Here is a 17,922-nt window from a genome sequence, read left to right as displayed (position 1 = left end):
TGAGAGAGACATGAGCAGCACTCCTGTGCCTGTGTGACTGTGTGTGTAACCTGCAGCTTGTATTTGACGGCTTTGTAAGGGATGAAAAATGGAGAGCCAGATAGGCACCGAGCAGTTACGGGGGTTTAATGTACTCATTGACACTGACAGCATGTCTCAAATAACAGTGATAAGAAGCCTGCTTTGTCAATGAACCAATCCTCAGCTGACACTTATTTCCCTCATGCAAAGAATCCATCCCATTCACAGTGCTGTATAGGCAGCCGGGGATTTCCTTTTTTTTTCTCCTTATGCTTTAATCAAAGGGGGAAAAATATTATTTCCACCCCTGTGCAGTAAATAAGAAAAAAAATCTGCATCTCCACCATTCCAAAAAAAAAAAAAACACATGATTCATAAATGTGAAGAAATGTATGGATAACGTGATGCAAGTGGATACGACAACTGGGAAAGTAGAGACCCGGGTCATCACTCGGAACCCTCTCACCTCCGTAAAATACTTCTTGGACATAGTTGACAACTATGCGTAACGACGCGTGCCTCTAGTGGCACCGTGGAAGGAGGGTCGTCAGACACACGCAGATGCAAGGCGCTCTGCACTACCTTCCTGTCCAGCACAAACTAGAGGGTTTTTTTTAAATGAACGCTGTGTAACAAAGAGTCTTTTTGAACACGTTTGGACGTTCCTCAATAACCAGCCTCGTGCCATCGCCGTGCGCAACTGGAGAGAGAGAGCGCCTTTTGCACCTGCACAAAGTCTCTCTGTGTTACACGAACTGTTCTCATCACTGGAACGAGGGACTGGAGTGATTAAACTGCAACAAGCATTTTTTGAATGTCTGCAGAGCGTTCAAATTCCTCGGCGCTCGTCGTGTAACGCTTTTCTGTGTTTCGGGGCGACAGAATCATTCGAGGCGACCCAAAGTTCCGCAGGCGCAGTTCTCCTCTTCCACAGCGGTGCGGGAGTCTGGCTCGGCTGTTGCCGTGGTACTTGCCAATAGACAGATAGCATCGGCGGTAGGAGGGGATACAGAGACTCCTGCAGGCTAATTGTAGCAGCCTGCGTTCGCAGGTGTATCGCTGATCCATCTGTGAGGGACTGGAGGGCTTCATCCAGACCGAGCCGCTCTCAGACTTGTGAGTACCAGAAAAAGAAAAAAAAAAAAAAACCCTGGGAGAATGTTGCACCAAGTACAATGACCGCAAATTTGTCGCAGACACCAAAATCCATATATGCTCCGTCGAATTCAGTTTTGATGAGCAATTCTGAGCCGTCTTTGGAATTTTAAAAAGTGGATCCCGCGACTTTACAACCATGCGAAACACTTGGCTGTCTCCCCGGAGTGCGATTTGGGAATACTGGACATCGCTGATTGCATGTCTCTTTTGGATTCACTACTCTTACGGGATGCCTCATGTTATTCGAATAGGTAAGTTCTTCGCATTTGCAATTATAGACACAAACACACACACGTATATATATATATATATATATATATATGATACACGCACACACACACACATACACACACGTTTGTATGGTAACCTTCAAATTTGCTCCCTATTCAGCTGATCTCAGTGCGGCTCTTCGGCGGCAGTGGTTAGTTTTTGGAGTAAATGAGCAGTCTCTTTCATTTACCATTCCCCTCTTTTCTTGTAGTGTGTGAATTTTCATTTGACTTAGACTGGAGGGGGGGGAGGGAGGGAGGGGGCAACCAAGAAAGCAACAGGAGAGCAGTGCGTTATAGCAGACGATTGCCTCAAAAACTGAGGATGCCTTCACCACTCAGAGACCAAGCAACTGAAATATTGTGGGTTAGTGTGACCTCTATGCACTCTGCTTTGTCTGTTCCATTTTCTGCAGCCAGCATGTTGAGTCACCAGCTAAATTCAGGCTCGCTGCCATGCCTTCTGGAAGTAAGTTTTTAAGGACAGTCTGGTAAATGAAAAGCTACAGTTTCCAGTAAAGAAATACGCCACCAGAAAGTTTCAAACTATTTATTCAAGGGCGATCTGGACGGTTTAAATCTTACCTCATTTAATCTCATCTCATCACTGCAAAGAACACAGTCTAATTCTGAGTTCAGTCCTGTGCGCGCACCCCCTCATCGCATAGCCTACTGTGGGACACAAAGAAACAGCAGCCAGGCTCGTGCTGGCGTTTGTCTTTCTCCAATCACACACTGAGGAAAACAATGTAAGAATTGTCACAGAGGCTGGCGACGCGATGAAAGATTTTTTTTTTTTTTTTTTGCATTAAAAAGAGACAGGAACAGAATAAAGATCAATACAGTTTTTTGTCACGAGGCAAATCGTTTTTGACATTTGGCTGAGTGCCATGCAGGACAATTACTCAAAATGGCATTGGCCCACATTAACATGCCACTTCAACATCCGGAGTACAGGCAGGGAGTGAGAGCGTCTTAATGGCAGGGAGGGGAGTGTGTGTGTGTGTGTGTGTGTGTGTGTGTGTGTGTGTGTGGGGGGGCTTTTTGTCTTCTAGGTATAAATGATGGGCGAAAGTGGATGAATGTTACAAAATTGCATATTCCATATTTTTGTGCTGAGGTGAATGGCGTCTCATAAACCAGTTGTCTCTGGGGTAACACATCAGCAACATCCCACTCGTGATTTTGCAATTCATAAATCCTGTGGAGCTCAGTGGGTGGTCAATGAAAAGCTACTTTTATTCAAATGAAAGCTATTAGACTTTAACAGGAGTAGGAGACGCACATCTAAATGTTACAGCTGTATAACCTTGAATGAGGCATTTTTCTAAGTTTTACATAAATGATGAAAGAAAAAACCTCCAACTGAAACACACAGCATAAAGTCTGAGACCATAGAGTAATATTTACTGCTGAGGATCATATGCAGCTGTCAGGCAGGCCCAGCATGTCCCTGTGATTGACTGCTGCACTCTGAGGAGCCATGACTTCTCTGACATTGCTGTGTATGGACTTTGGTGATGTCTTAGAAAACTGCATAAATCCTTAAAGCTCCCTTTCTACTGATCTGAACTGAAATCGTTCGGTCAAAGGAACATTTTTTTTCCTTTTTTTTTTTTTTTTTTGAAACTGTGGCAGCAGCTCAGATGAAGACCTGAAATAGACTTGACAGGCTTTGTTTTTAAAAATGTCAAAGTGCTGAGACAAATTTACCTTGAAATGTGCTACAGTAGCACTATTGCTTTTTATAGAATCTATCATTGCCTGTGTTTCAGGAGCAGGTTGTTTTTGTGTGTGTGTGTGTGTGTTGTGTGTGTGTTCCTGAGATTGTATTTTGACAGGCTGAGTAGAGAGACATGCAAGAGACGGCTGCTGAATTTGCCTCGATGCCAAAAGAAAAACAAAATTCAAAAGGCTGGTGTCTTCATATGATCTTTTTGAAGCCAGGTGTTTATGTGTAACGGCCATTTTATTTTGTCCATATAAAAACCAGGCTTGTGCGAAAAAAAACAAAAAAAAGACCCAAAACATAAAATGTAAAATACTATTCTGTATAACTGCATTTACAAAATTTCAATTTCATCTGTTTTAATGGTGGATAAGCCTTAAGGTGTGCACATGTGTGTGAGTGGTATTGTTATTGCGGACATACTGTAGTTAATATTCACAGTCTGTTGATTTGTTTAGGGATGAGCGCTTTTTTGAATGTGTAGTTGACCCCCCCCTCTTTTTTTTTTTTTTGGTACTTAGTGTGCAAGTGTGTGTCTGTGCTCTGTGTCACAGCCACCCTGCTAAAACCAACAGAGGGCTCTCTTATAGTCTGTGCACGGCGGCCAACGTTGCTCCCCAGCACTGGTTACCAACATAAACAAACCAGTGAAAATCATTGAGGTGGGTGGTGGCATTTGAGCGAGGCGCTCTCTGTCTTCGCTGTGTCTGCTCTTGGTTAGGTGGCCTGTGCGCCATCTGGGTAATGGTGGGCATCCAAGGTAGAGTTGTTGCCATTGATTTTAGTGCTTTTACAGCGCATCGCTCTAAGTTGAGGCCAGATGGTCGCTCCGTCTCATTCTGCAGCTTCTATTTGTTGGAGGGAATAAAAGATTACTCCTGTATTTGTCCTCTCTCACACTGAGCGTCTCTTTGCTCTTGACTCTCCCTCTGTTTGCCTTTCCTTTTTTCTTTTTTTTTTTGTCTTCCTCACATGTTTTCAGCCTCTAATCCTATCTATGAACCATTTCAGTTCATAATGCAATTTTGTTGCAATAAAGACATATGTGCTCAAGGATGTGGATGTGATTGTTCTCTCTGAAGATAGCGTGTGTCTGCACATAATCTGTATGTTTGCCAACATGGAAATAAGATGCATTTTAAGGCAGTACGCTGAGGATTTCAGTTGCTTTTTGGGCTTGGTTCTGTGTCTCCAGTGAGCATTGTCCTGTCAGTGCAGTTCATTAATTTCCCTACCTTCTCCATCAGATAGGAATTGCCTAATTTGACGAAATGAAAATATATTCATAGTGCACATTTGTATAATATATCTGTTGTTAAAGCACACAGTAATGACTTATTATTATACGTTGTCTCTTTCATCTGTGGATTGATGAAACTAATTCATCATTTGTTGTCTCTGTTTTCTCTCAGCGAGGTTATTCACTGCCTGACAGGGATTTATTGAATAATCAATTACTTTATCTACCTAATACTTAAAGCACTTAATCAGTGCCAGTTAATCAATCTCCCTCATGATTTCATGTTGATTTCATTTCCTTAGCTCCTCACTCTGTCCCTACAACACCTGGCCACATGCATTTTTCATTTAGCTTCCCTAAAATGCTTTGGGCAGCCACGACTCCAGACTTAATTATTGTGTGTGAAACAGCCCGAACACTTAAATGTAAGCTGACAAATGTGCAGCACTTGAAGCTGTATGCACTGTGACCACTCAGAAGCTTCAGTAGGATAAATCGGGTTTGTGGTCACCACTTTTGGTTGAAGTCTCCAAACACAGCCACTTCAGAGGCTTGTCTTCATCCCCGCACGAGCAGCACAGAGAGAGAGAGAGAGAGAGAGAGAGGAAGGACCGAGAAGTTTTCATGTGATTAACTCCTCTAGCGAGCTATAGAGAGTGCACTCTTTGCTCGCATGCTCCCGGACATCCTCCTCGCCGGGGTTTGTGCAAATGTCTCATCTGAAATGACTCAGACATATTTCAGGGGAGACCGCGGAAAGCTGTAATGGTACTCTGGAATTCTAGTTTTAACAAAGTCAAACCCAAAGGGGCGCTTGTATTGAGGATTACACACAGGAGGACAGTATGGTTGGCAAAGAGGGGGAAGACGAGGACATTAAGAGAAGAGGGTTTGGTGATGAAAAACAATAAGGAGATGTTGCATCAAAATTTCTATCAAATTAAGATGGCCATCAGTTGCTGAGTGGAAATGAATATTTCATTTTCATCTAAATTTAATCTCTCCCTAGGCGGGGGAGAGGAAGTAGGGAGAAGCCTGCTGGTGGAGGCTTGGTCCCGAGGAGTTGTCGTGGTGAATATGAACAAAGGCTGGTAGAGGTCACAGAAGAATCGGATACAGGGAGAAGCTTCTTTGATGTGTAATTCCATTATCTGTTCGCGAAAGCAGAGATTGAAGGGAGAGGAATACAGTGGTTGTTTTACCAGCGCTAACACACTCCTCTTCATCCACTTGTATAAACATGGGCGGATAAACGCGCTGCAAAAAAGAAATAGCCGAGGCCTATGGTTTGCCTCACTCACTCTCGGGCATCTCCACACACACACACACACACACACACACACACACACGGACACACACTATATAAACCCATGCACTTCATCCACAACATTTTCCAAAACATATGTCTGGTCTCAGTGGGCCTCTTGTACACAATCCAATTCCATTCTCTCTGTCAGCACACTCACAGCTCGTCATTAGCTTCAATCTCGCTGATGAAAAACGGCAGATGTTCGTTTTGTTGAGCAGAGGGCCCGTCTCTGAACGTGCCGTCTTCTGTACTCATCTGTGATCCTCTTTAGACATATTAGAAAGGAACATTCTACCTCCACAAACAAATATGGGCTCCAGACGTGACATATTTTCCTCGTTTTTAGTCAGTAACGCCAGTCAACTTGTGTTAAATGTACTCTGTGAGTCCAAGTCAACGTGTATTAAATAAACAGCGTGTTTATGTCTCAGAATAGGTGTAATAAATGCGTAATGCGCTGAAATGGGCTCGTAATGTGTCTGATCACTAACACTAACAAGACTTAACTGCATCAGGGAAGTGCAGGTACTTAGCTCCTTGTTCAGTCACACATAATAATGATCATCCAATAATCCAAGCCACTAGGGGCTAATAGAGCGGATCTACCAACCAGTAAGATAATCCTGTGACACAGCAGGGCCCTATCTAGCCCCAGTTAGCTTAGCCTAGCCGCTGCTCACACACCAGATGGTGTTTTCATATCGTACAACAAAGTGGGTGCTCTGCAGTGAAAGGTCTGCTGCAAGCATATGCCTCCGATGCCTATTGAAATAAATAAATGAATAAGGTGCCTAGTTTCTCACGGCTATAAATTTAATCTTTTTCATTCAAAAAGCGAGGCAATCATTTTGCTTTTACATGTATGTAGGATGTTATTCAGAGATATTTCACAATTATTTGAGGATGAAAAAAGAGTTTTAAAGGGTCACTTCACTAGAATCACAAAGAAAAAAAAACCCTTAGTGCTATTAAGACATGCAGATCAGTTTGAGATATTAAGATTTCTATTCCCACCCAAATAAAAAGGAGGTGAATGACATTTTGTTTGTGGTGCTCACTCAAAATAATCCTCAAATAATACACTTTAAGTATTTTTTTTTGTGGTAGAAATTAGTTCAAATGAAAACTGGGACCAGGACATTGTTTCTGGAAAGTCATTTACTCAGTCATTACTATTGCATTTTTTTCTAAAATGTCACTTTTTAATGCTGTGAGCACCAAGAACAACATTCATTTCACCTCTATTGTATTTGAGTAGAGACAGAAATCTCAGATATACTTTATTTGTATAGCGATTCAAAAAGAAGAAACAAACAAAAAAAAAAAACCATGAGACCCTGAACATGAGACTAAAAGAAGCATCTTAAAAATCCTGAGCAGATTACACCACAAATATCTGCAAGGCTCGATACCAGTAGACTTAAGTCATTTGGGTGAACCAACCTGCTAAACATCTTCACACAACTCAATGTAGAAACGTCCATCAGAAACAACAGCCGGATTGATCTGGCCCACAATCTGCCCGGAGTCCCCCCTGCAGGCCCCTCAGGGACTCTATGTCATTATAGCAGGACGTGTGCTTTTTTTTTTTTTTTCTCTTTTTTTTGGGGGGATTTGACAGTGTTTTGAAATTCATGGCATGTCAGTGTTGGCTATTTCCCTACGAATGTTTCTGTACCAATGCAATGAATCAAATTTCATGCTCTAGCCATTTGTCTTTATTATGTGCCCTTGTCCTTTCCATTTGACTCTCCCATCTCAGCCCTCCTCGGGGCTCTGCTGGAAAAGTCGAATAACATCAAAACAGTTTGAGAAAAAGCTTGATCACGGGGCATTTCACTCTCAGGGTCATGCTAGCAATATAACACAGTTAATTAGAAACATCTTGTTGGAGGTAATTTAGTGATTATTTTTTTTACGTTTCAGCATGGGGAGCAATTTGTCTTCACTTTTCCTGTGTATGTTGGCAAACCGCACACATGCAGCATAGGCGAATAAAGTAATGCAGCAAAAGAGACAGAGGGAGGAGGAGGAAGGGGGGGGGGCAGTTACATAGATGAAGCAAGGGGACTCTTATTTAGCTTGTTAATTAGCTTGAACCTTTTGATCCCAATTTTAAAACCCGCCACGTTGCAATGCTGCCGCCTTTTGTGTGTTGTCCCAAGCCTGATAAAACTAAGCTTTATTCCTGTGCCTTTCAAACACCATGGTATTCACCGGAGCAGTATTAGCTTTGCTTTCCCCTCCCCGCGTTACTGTCGTTCTTATCTATTCCCAGACGCTCTGTGTAAACGTGGTCACCTCTGACACCTCGGTTACATACAGTTACGCACATGCATTACAATAACAAGACCTTTTTATTCTCACTGCTTTAAAGCAATCAGGACAGTGGAGATATCAGCTGCAATGCACAGGTTTAAATCCATTTAACTTGGACTAAGGACAATGAATGGAGGGTGACACGGTTTCATTCTGCCCTTTTAATCAAGCTCCCTTTGTTATAGGTGCATGGCAAATGTCAGGTCTCGGTTGTGTGATTCCCCTCAAATTGCCGTTCCATGACTGTAGGGAGATGTGTGTGCCCGAGTGTGTGTTTAGGAGTGCAGAGAGAAAGAGAGGAAGTGCGAGTGTGTGCATGACAAGGGGATGTATAAGGAGAGCTGGCATAGAATCCCTGGAGCGTAGGGGTAGAGCAGGAGTTACTAATCAACTGTGAGAGAGTAGGCTAGAGAAGACTCACCCTCTATTTTCCCCCCAGAGAGAAAGAGAAGGAACAGATAAGACAAACCTCTTCAGGCCAAAACCACTACAAATGAATGGTTATCACCAAAAATATCAGGGGGAGGGGGGAAACAGAGATCCTCTCCTCCACAGTCTGCCTGCCTCACACATCCCCTTTGCTTTTCATCCCTGCGAGGACTACTGCCTAAGACTCGGGGGTTACCTCTCTAGCCCCTGTGCTCATTCCTTCACTGATGGATAGCCAGGAGGTTGGAAGCCAATGTCAATTTAGTTAACACAGCCAATACCCAGAAGATTCCACTCAGCACTCGCACTGTGTGCAGGCGAGACAATCTGGGACGGTCTCCCCTGTCTCAGTGAATGTTTTACCGGCTGCCGATCTACTGCCCAGGTTGCCCCCGGAGAGCAGTGTGGTTAACCGCAAAATGTTCCCCCGTGACTCATCTGAAGACAGCTTGTCTGCATGCAACCGGCTTCAGATATGGAACAAGACAGACATTATCGTTGACAGGGAAGGGAAGAGGAGGAGAGATTGTGGGTGGTTTGAGGCTGGCAGCACATTTTCATAAAGCTGTTAGTGATGCTTGTATGAATTAAGGCCTTTAATGTAAAGCCAGAAAAGGTAGTAACTAACTGTCCTGCAGGTTTTCCACAATCTCAGAAGGGGTTTGAGAAGCAGACATGGCTGTCATAGTAACCGAAGCTCATGTAGTCGGCAAACTAGGATGTGATTGGGGGAGATTATAGCATGTGATTAGCCTATCATCTAAGCAGCAGGGTTTTGTTTTTTCACAAATCAATTCCCTGTCACGGAGTTAATGAAAAAATTTGGCTTCTGATTGTTTTGTTCCTAAATTGTGTTTTCAAGTCTCAAGTGTTTCTGTTTCTTCACTTCCAGCCTCAAGTGGTTTTTTCCTTCTTGTAGTGATCAGTCCTGTGGGTTGCTGTTATTTCTTAGATTGCCACTGCCCGCCTTCAGTTTAAACTTAGTTAAATTGGTTTGACAAAGTCATTATTTTCTTACAATTTGGAAAATTATAATAGCTCACAAGACTGTAATGTGAGCAGTAATGTCTTTAACCATAAATTAGACCATTTCTGTGTAAAGTGGGTTTATATACTGTGACTAAACACTTTGGGTTTGTGTGACTCCTTAGAAAGGTTTTAGTTTTTATTCCTACATTATTAAGAAATATCCACAGGTGAAAACTTCAGGTGAAAAAAAACAAAAGAGGAAAAAAAATATGCAGCTTCCTCTTTTCTTAACACATCAGCCTCAGAGTCGTGTTCATTTGTCCAGAGAAAAAAAAAAAGAGAATTAATTTTGTGAAAGCTGGCTAATTTCGGAATGAATGCTCCTTATTGCTTTTCCCCAAGAGTGAACATAATAACATGAAATTCGCCTGCGCCAAAATAGTCTGCAATCAGCAAGTATTATCTGGTTTGATGAAAAGGATCAATTGAAGAGCCGTGCACGTCCTTGCCACCTGCCATTCTAGTCAAAAACGCCATAAAAGATTAACATTAGATATCATCGTGGGTCTTTAAAAACACATCCATTCCCAATGATTCTGACACGTAGAATATTTAACATCCGTATTAGTAAACTGGTGATGTGGGTATTTGCAAAATAACTGCAAAATAGATGGAATTTTAGGCCACAACTGGCCTCTATGTCAAAAAGGCGTCAGTGATGGAAAACAAGGAGAAAAAGAGCTCTTTGCTGTAATTACAAGTCTGGAGTTATCTATTATGAAAAGTTAGATATTCAATCTTCTAAATGGCCTGAAGGGTCTATTGGAAATGTCACAAATTGTCAGCAACAGAGGTAAATAAAGACATGCATAACTGTCACAAGGCTGTTACATTTCTTGATTACATTTATACAGCATGCTAACTCCAATCTAATTCAACACCTAAAATGCTGTTCTCTCTCTTCCTCGAGACTTGCCTCAGGGCATTTACACCAAGGAGCTTTTGTTAACGTGACTGGTACCTGCAGAAATTTATAACCATCAGAACATTGACTGCATTTAAAATAATTGACATCACACTGGCATTGCAGAATTAATGCTCACTTAATGTCCTGCTCAGCCTCCCTCTGCTCTGTTCACGTATGGATCGTCTGTCTGCCAGAGGGGTAATTACTTCAAATGTGGTTAGGACCATACTGTATATGGAGAACACCGGCCACAAAACACAAACCAGCAATCTCGTAATGAAGCAATTTACCATTGGGCTGAAATGATCAATTAATTAATCGATCAGTCAGTCAACAGAATGTTTTTCTTTTCCTTTTTTTTTGTTGTTGTAGACATTCAGTGAGAATACTAAACAGTTAATTGTAGTCCTGAATTGAATATCTCTTTGGGTACTGGTAACTATCCATATGACAACTACCATTTTAACATTTTATGCATGAAATAATTTTTTAAATGAAAAACGTCTAGAGCTGAAATAATTAGCTGATTAATCAGTTAGCTCATAGATAGAAAAATGAATTTGAAACAATTGAGATGGTCATTTTTTACTATTTTGGCATTTTACTGTACAGATCAAACATAATTGCCAAATTAATCAGTGATGTTTCAGCCCAAAAGAAATCAACTTGTTAATCAATGATAAAGCTAATTGCTTACTTTGCATCCCTGATTTAAAATGAATGTAGAGAATCAGTTTGATACAGTAGCCAACACAAAGACTTGAAATGTCTCGATAGAGAGTATTATGTCGTAAGACTTCAACATTCTCCGTCATCAGATGTGCATATGTCCCTCGCACCCAGCATGGTAGAAAATCAGAGATGTAACCACACAAGAAGGACAGATGACTTTAAAAAGGGAGGATTTTATTTTTCTTTTCCTTCTCCATCAGGGTCTTTAGCAGGCCAGGGGACAATCAGCAGGACTTGTGAGCTGGATTTCCAGTCTGTAATGATGGCTGGCTGCAACCCAGGCAGATCACAGACCTCACGTTCTTTGTCAATATTCTGCCTAAGCATCAGAGGACAGTTTGAGATGACAGAATCGGCCTGGAGTGTGTGTGGTGTGTGTGTGTGTGTGGGCTTTTCTGAGTGGAGCCTATTAGTGCAGGGAGCCTCTCCAGCCACTGTCAAACTTAAAACAGGGGACAGGAGGAGATATTACCTCCAATTACGTGCTGTGGTGCATGTGCGTCAAGTCTGAGCACGATCAAGCTGCTGGCCTGTCAAACTTTTGTTCGTTTATTAATTCATTTTTGTCTCACATTATACGCATCATGGTGATAGGAAAGCAGCCCCCTTTTACCCCTTTACTTGTCTCCTTCTATTCCCCATTTTCCTTTCCTTGAGAATAGAAATGACAATTTATTTGAAGTAGTGTTCTTTCAAGAGGGTAAAAGATAAGCGTTTGTTTAGGTTTCATTTGCTTCCTATTCCAGGATGTGACCCTGCTATCATACACTCATTGTGTTAATCCCTCACCAGGGTAAAATGAGAACTCCTCTCACCTTCCTTGACCTGTACCCCTTCTGTCTCCTCAACGCACCGCATTACAAGACTTACATTTCAATTTGCAAGCCCAATCACCAGGACCTCATGAGCCGCTGGTTTGAAAGCAATTGAGCCTCATTCCGTCTGTTCCCCTCGTGTTTTCAATCCATTCATGATGATTTAAAGATATTAAATATCTTGAACAAACCACTTGCAGAGGCAAAAGTTTTTTTCTTTCTTTCTCTTTTCTACCATCTCTCTTTTTTAACACTTCATTTGATTGCTTCCACTAAGCACCTTTCCCTCCATCCGGTGCTTCCCTGGTCACCCGTGCACCTTGATTTCAGACTCAAAGGTAGGGGGGTGGTGGGAATAACAGCACATGGAAATGGGCTAGTGATTGCCTTTCCTCCCCGTGTGGTGATGGAGGGCTTGAGTGATCGTGCCCCTCAAGCCCTTCCTTGGTGGTTGATTAGCTGTGGAGCCCTGGAGCGCCGCAGTGACACACTGGCTCATCAGCCCCCGCTCAGCCTGCCAGGGACCCCCTTGATTGCACATTGCTTCATAATTGTCCCCCCATTCTGCTTTAGTGTCCGGTGTGCTGCCATCTCATCTTCGTGTCAGAGAAAGTGCCATGTTACGCTTGACTTTTGCAGTTGCTTTTCAAAAAATGCACACTCGAAATGTTTCCACATGAAAGGGATGTATTGAAAAAATTTCATCCATCCAGGAGCTTCCAGTTATTTACAGGTGACAACATGATAATACGTTCTGAGACATTCAATGCATGGCATCTACAGTAACTATCCTGAAAATGTGCCATCTCTCTGAGACCCCAAATGATCTCTTAGCAACAATCTACAATGAATGGAAAACGAAAAAGGTTGATCATAGGTGCTAGTCAAAGGAACGTTGTGCTATAATAATGCATATTGAATTGTACGGATGCAAGGTTGAAGTGAAATGACAGCTGCAGAAACGCGTTTATGTCAAAGAGTGCTTCTTCTGCCTCCGTCTCTGTCTGCCAGCACCAGCAGCTGCAAATGGGCACGGTGTAATGTCTTTTTTAGTAAGGCAATTGGAAAAGAATTGCCATTGTGGCATTTATAATCATGGGGTTGGTATCCATGATTGAAAGTTAAAGCAGTCAGAACGGAGGACTCTGAGGGCTCTGGCTCGGGTTATTGATTCATATAGCTTTATGTGGGTGACCTGCCCAAGGTGTGGAACTCATCAAATCATGGAGTGTATTAATTATTTTAATGTCCTGGCATCAGCCTCCGGTGACACTTGAATTTCTTAAAAGTTGAAACTTGTGCCCATGACTGTCAGACACTGGCTGACATTAGTTGGAAGCTAGTCAAGGTTTATTTGTCAGAAACACACACACATTTCAGGCTGTGCTAAAAAGACTAGTGTGAGTAATCAGAATATGAAAAGATGAAATATAAAAGGCAGTGTAGACATGATGGAATAATCAGTCGAGCTCAACCGTCTACTCGGCTTTGCTGACATTCAGGAAGAGGCGGATGCACCACAGTGGCGAGTCGCCCGCCTTTTTCGAGGTAGGCCTTCGCATCAGTGTAAGTGATCCGGCTTATTACTGTGCCACCAACAAACGATTTTCTGTTCCTTACACACACACACACACACACACACACACACACACACACACACACACACACACACACATTCTTGTGCAGGGAAAACAGAAAGAGGCTATAAACAACCTCGGGGGGCAGCTGTGCTAAGGATGAGGTGTGGCAGTTAGGAAGTCCAGGTTTTTTGTTACTTGTTACTGCTGCTTATCGGCCTTTTTCATATGTTATACCATGTTTTTAGTGTCTTCTGATGCAAGAGCCAGGACTAGTCATCTGTGTCTTGGCTCATTACATGTATAAGATGCGAGGTACTGCTTATGCTTTCCATTCATCCCTCTTTGTGCCTGTGGTGAGATGCCCAGAAGGTAAAGTCCATACATAACTGTAAGGCTTTTCCACTCACAACATAGCTGAGATGACCTTCAGTCTCTCAGCCCAGCAGCTGCTTTCTGCTCAGCCAAGGCACATGAAACAATGTGTCTCTGCCGTTTTGGCTCCTAGGAGCGAGCGCGCGCACGCACACACACACACACGCACGCACACACACACACACACACACACACACACACAAAGCACCTACAGAGTAAGACTTCAAATGTAAAAGACGACCTCTGTGTTTTGTAGAATGACTTGCCAGCTGTCTGTGATGTGTGCAATTGCATTTAACTGCATGCCAGCTTTTATCTTATTTTCTACCAAAGAAGTGGTGACTGCAGCCACAGGCTTATTCATGTCCAAACTTTTTACTCACCAAATAGTCTTTTTCCTGTTGTCAAGCTTTGGATAAAATCACTCACCAGTGTTTGTTGGTGCATTTTCCTTCTTTTAGTTTTTACTCTTATTTCCCTCATGCCAAGGGAAATAAGAGCAAGAACCAAAAAGAAGGAAATAGCCAGTGTCTTACTTCTTCCTTTCCTGCTCCTCTGGCTTTGTGTAATCGTCTATCTACATTGGTACATTGGCTTTACTCAACCATTACAGTTAGTGATTTCACCTGCTCAATGTTTACAAGAGTTTGTGCATAAAACACAACTTCTTCCTTGCTTTTGTTTGGATAAAGATTATAGTGTCACAGCTCGTGATGAAAAAGGACTCAAGTGTCAACTCTTGCACAAGCATATTCAGCACAAGCATTTAGGTAAGAAGTAGAGGGCTCTAGCAGATGAATGGCTTGTCATAATATTAGACATCTGTTCTGTTAAGAAATTAGTCAAGGTGTTCACAGTGTGTCAAAGGGGAGGCCTCTGGGAAAATACTGGGTTTGCCAAGGGTCCCTAAAGTGTCCCTGAGTGCTGTAACCAGGGTAGAAATGACATGTTGGTTTATACCACCTCTCCTTCGGTGTCTGTGTTTGTATCTGTCTGAGTATCTAAGTGTGCAGCAGAAAAATAATGAAGATACGGCAAGTTGCATTTTCACACAAACTGACTGTGGAAACGTGAATATTTTTCTATTTCCCGTGTATTAGTCAAATGATCCAGGTCACGGCGATGATGCGCAGGGATCAATTTAACAGCTTTTTGTTTGATTTTTTTCATACCTGCCTCTTTGTGAGAGACATCTAAACATTGCGTGTGACATTTAATTGGCAGGGGAAGCATCAGAGCACACCTTTGTGGACTCTGGGCTCCTGATGATTCTGATCAAAATCTTCTGACAAATGAAACCTTTTTTTTTTTTTTTCACTCTTGCTGCACAAACTCAGTATCGCTTATATGGCATCTGTTTTGGATTATTAGCAAGTCAGAATGACTCAGCTCACACAGAGACAGGGAGTCTCGCTTTTTATCATGTGCTGCGATGGAAGAGCTGCGTTCTTATCACATAGTCAGCATCCCCTCTGATTTGTGTTGGTGAGCAAATCTAAGTTTGGGTATTGAGAATTGGTTTCCATTTTATTTATTTATTTATTTTTTTTAAAACTGGAGATTAATTAACAATCGTGCTTTTAGAGTATGAGTATGGCAGTAGATGGTGCTGGTGACATGGTGACTACTTACAGGCCGTGCAGTAGCTACTGTTGTTGGTTGTGGCTCGTGTCAATCATGGCAAAGGACATGAAGAGGACAGATCTATTGGAGTGGCTTGTCATTCATCAGAGAGGAGTATTATGAAATCTGATGCTGTGTCAATCCTAATATGATAGCTTCCACTGTTTTAGACTGTTGGGTTCTCTCCATCCCCTCAAAGGTCAGCAATGTCAAGATGATTTGCAGCAATCAGTGGATTCTATTTAAAAGAATCCATAATAATAATTAATATTTTGGTTATAAATGCTGGTGTAACTGACCTTAAGATCTGTTGTTTCTCTTGGTAACATTGCAGAGGTTTTATGTTTATGTAAGCGCCTGTTGCCTGCACCTCAACAAATCATCTCACTGTGGGTGCCGCTGCTAATACCATTCCTCCTATACAGAGGTATTTTATATGCGCCGAAGAGCAAGCAGTCACTAACACTGACAAGAAGTATTGTGTTTGCATTAACATACGCTTAACTGCATCAGACCTCATTACAGCTCTGTGCAGAGCAGATGCAAAAACACTGAGACTGCCTCCTCCAAACTGTTGCCTGATTGCTTACGGTATCAGGAAGCATTTGGTCGAGATATGACATGTGGATCTCAAAATATCACAGTTATTTGTGCCAAATGGTCTTTGTCAAAAATAAATGGGGTTTTCTGCTTTCAATATGTTTTTGGTGTCTTTTACGGCTCAAATACAATTCCAGAGCAATCAGGAATCAATATAAACCGGAACTGATAAACATGAGTAATAGGTGTCATTTGGTAACATGGCGGATGTTTGATGTTTTTGCCTAAATTGAGTCATAATTTCTAAAATCTAAATGATTGTCAGCCATTGCGCTTGAAACATGAATGCATGTATCTTTAAATACACAGTATTTTCACTGTGACAAAAAAAAAAAAAAAAAATATATATATATATATATATGGGAGGATTTGCACCTACTGATGGAATAGGCCAAAACATGACTCCTGAGTCCATTGTCCACCCTTAGAGTATTCCTCCTGTATGGGCTGAATAATATGTAATGCCTTGAAAAGCTGCACACCTTCCCGGTTAATGTGTCATTGCTGGAGCCAGTTACACTCACCTCAGTTCAAAGTAAGGCATGTCATTTTGTTGACAAGCTGGGTAGCTGGGCGCCTGTGAGCATGCTTGTGCCTGGGAAGACATGTTATTCTGTATTTTCTCTCAGAGAAATCAGCATTGTGGCAGAGAGTCTGACAGGGCTGTGTGCTCACATCGCTTAACTGGAACATCCAGATGTGGCTGAAAATCAAAGGCCAAGTAATGATAGAAAACAAACATGCTTATGCTCACTGATATCACAGAAGTAGGGCAGTGTAGGAGAGGCTGAAACGACTTCCTAGATCCTTAGCAATACAATGCCAGTAGAGTCTTAGTTTCTGAGATGTATGCTGCAGTCCAACCTAAAGGTAGCCTGTACCGTTTTCTTGTCAAATAAAAAAAAAAAAACAATGTTATATTTATGTTTACTGCAAAGCAAAATTTTGCATCCAGCATCATCTGCATCCATGTTTACATCGGCTACCAGTTTTGCATTTGGTCTTTACTGTTAATATTCGAAATTCTATCTAAAGAAAGAGACAACGAATAGGCCCCCATTTCATCTCATAGACATTCATTTATGATCACGTTCGGTGTAGAGCTGCGATGATTAGTTACTTAATCAATCAGTCAACTGACAGAAATAATAAATAATTTAATTGGTAACTATTTGAATAAGTTCAGTCATTTTTTTGGGCAAAGGTGCCAGAAATTTACGAATCCCAGCCACTTGAATGTGAGGATTCTCTTTATCATATGTGATAGTGAACTCAATCTTGGCTTTTGGGCTCTTAGACAAAATGAGACATTTGATGTCACATTTATTTTCACCCTTTTCTGACATTTCATTGACAAAACGATTACAAGAGAAATTGAGAAAATATTGGGCAGGTTAATCGATAATGAAAATAATCATTATTTTCAGAGTTCAAATGATTGTAGATTCCCAGCTGGGGTAATATTTTCTAAAAATGATAGTTAACATTTATATACCAGCCTCAAGTTATAGGGTTTTTTTTTCTTACATGTTTGTCTTCTTCATGTTTTATGGCTTAAATGCACTTCATGTTTGAATCCTTGCCCCCTGAGGCCGGCAGGAATGTGTATTGTGTCACTGGCACCACTAGTGGTCAAACACATGGGAGTCGATCGGCTGTCTCAACGACTTTGCACTTAAACTTGTTTTTGAGCACAGGTGTGCTTTTAAGAATGTTTGCCATGTTATTTCAAACATAAAGAGAGTGAGATGCTTGTCACAAAATCTCTCTAGAAAGCATGTCTTAGTTCA

At 41.7% G+C, this 17,922-nt stretch overlaps 1 protein-coding gene across 1 annotated transcript in view; it reads left to right on the top strand.

The window, feature by feature from the left end:
• The first annotated feature begins 575 nt into the window (after positions 1 to 575).
• The window catches only part of grik3 (glutamate ionotropic receptor kainate type subunit 3), a 94,523-nt gene continuing 77,176 nt past the window's right edge, over positions 576 to 17,922 (top strand). The window contains exon 1 of the mRNA XM_023415253.1: positions 576 to 1,430. Coding sequence (XP_023271021.1) covers positions 1,316 to 1,430 — 115 coding nt within the window. The 5' untranslated portion in view covers positions 576 to 1,315. The remainder of the gene's footprint in view (positions 1,431 to 17,922) is intronic.

Source organism: Seriola lalandi, unplaced genomic scaffold (assembly GCF_002814215.2).
Source record: "Seriola lalandi dorsalis isolate HSWRI2012SDOR001 ecotype SW California unplaced genomic scaffold, Sedor1 jcf7180002054546, whole genome shotgun sequence".
Taxonomy (NCBI): Eukaryota; Metazoa; Chordata; class Actinopteri; order Carangiformes; family Carangidae; genus Seriola; species Seriola lalandi.
This window is presented reverse-complemented; position numbering and strand designations above follow the sequence as displayed.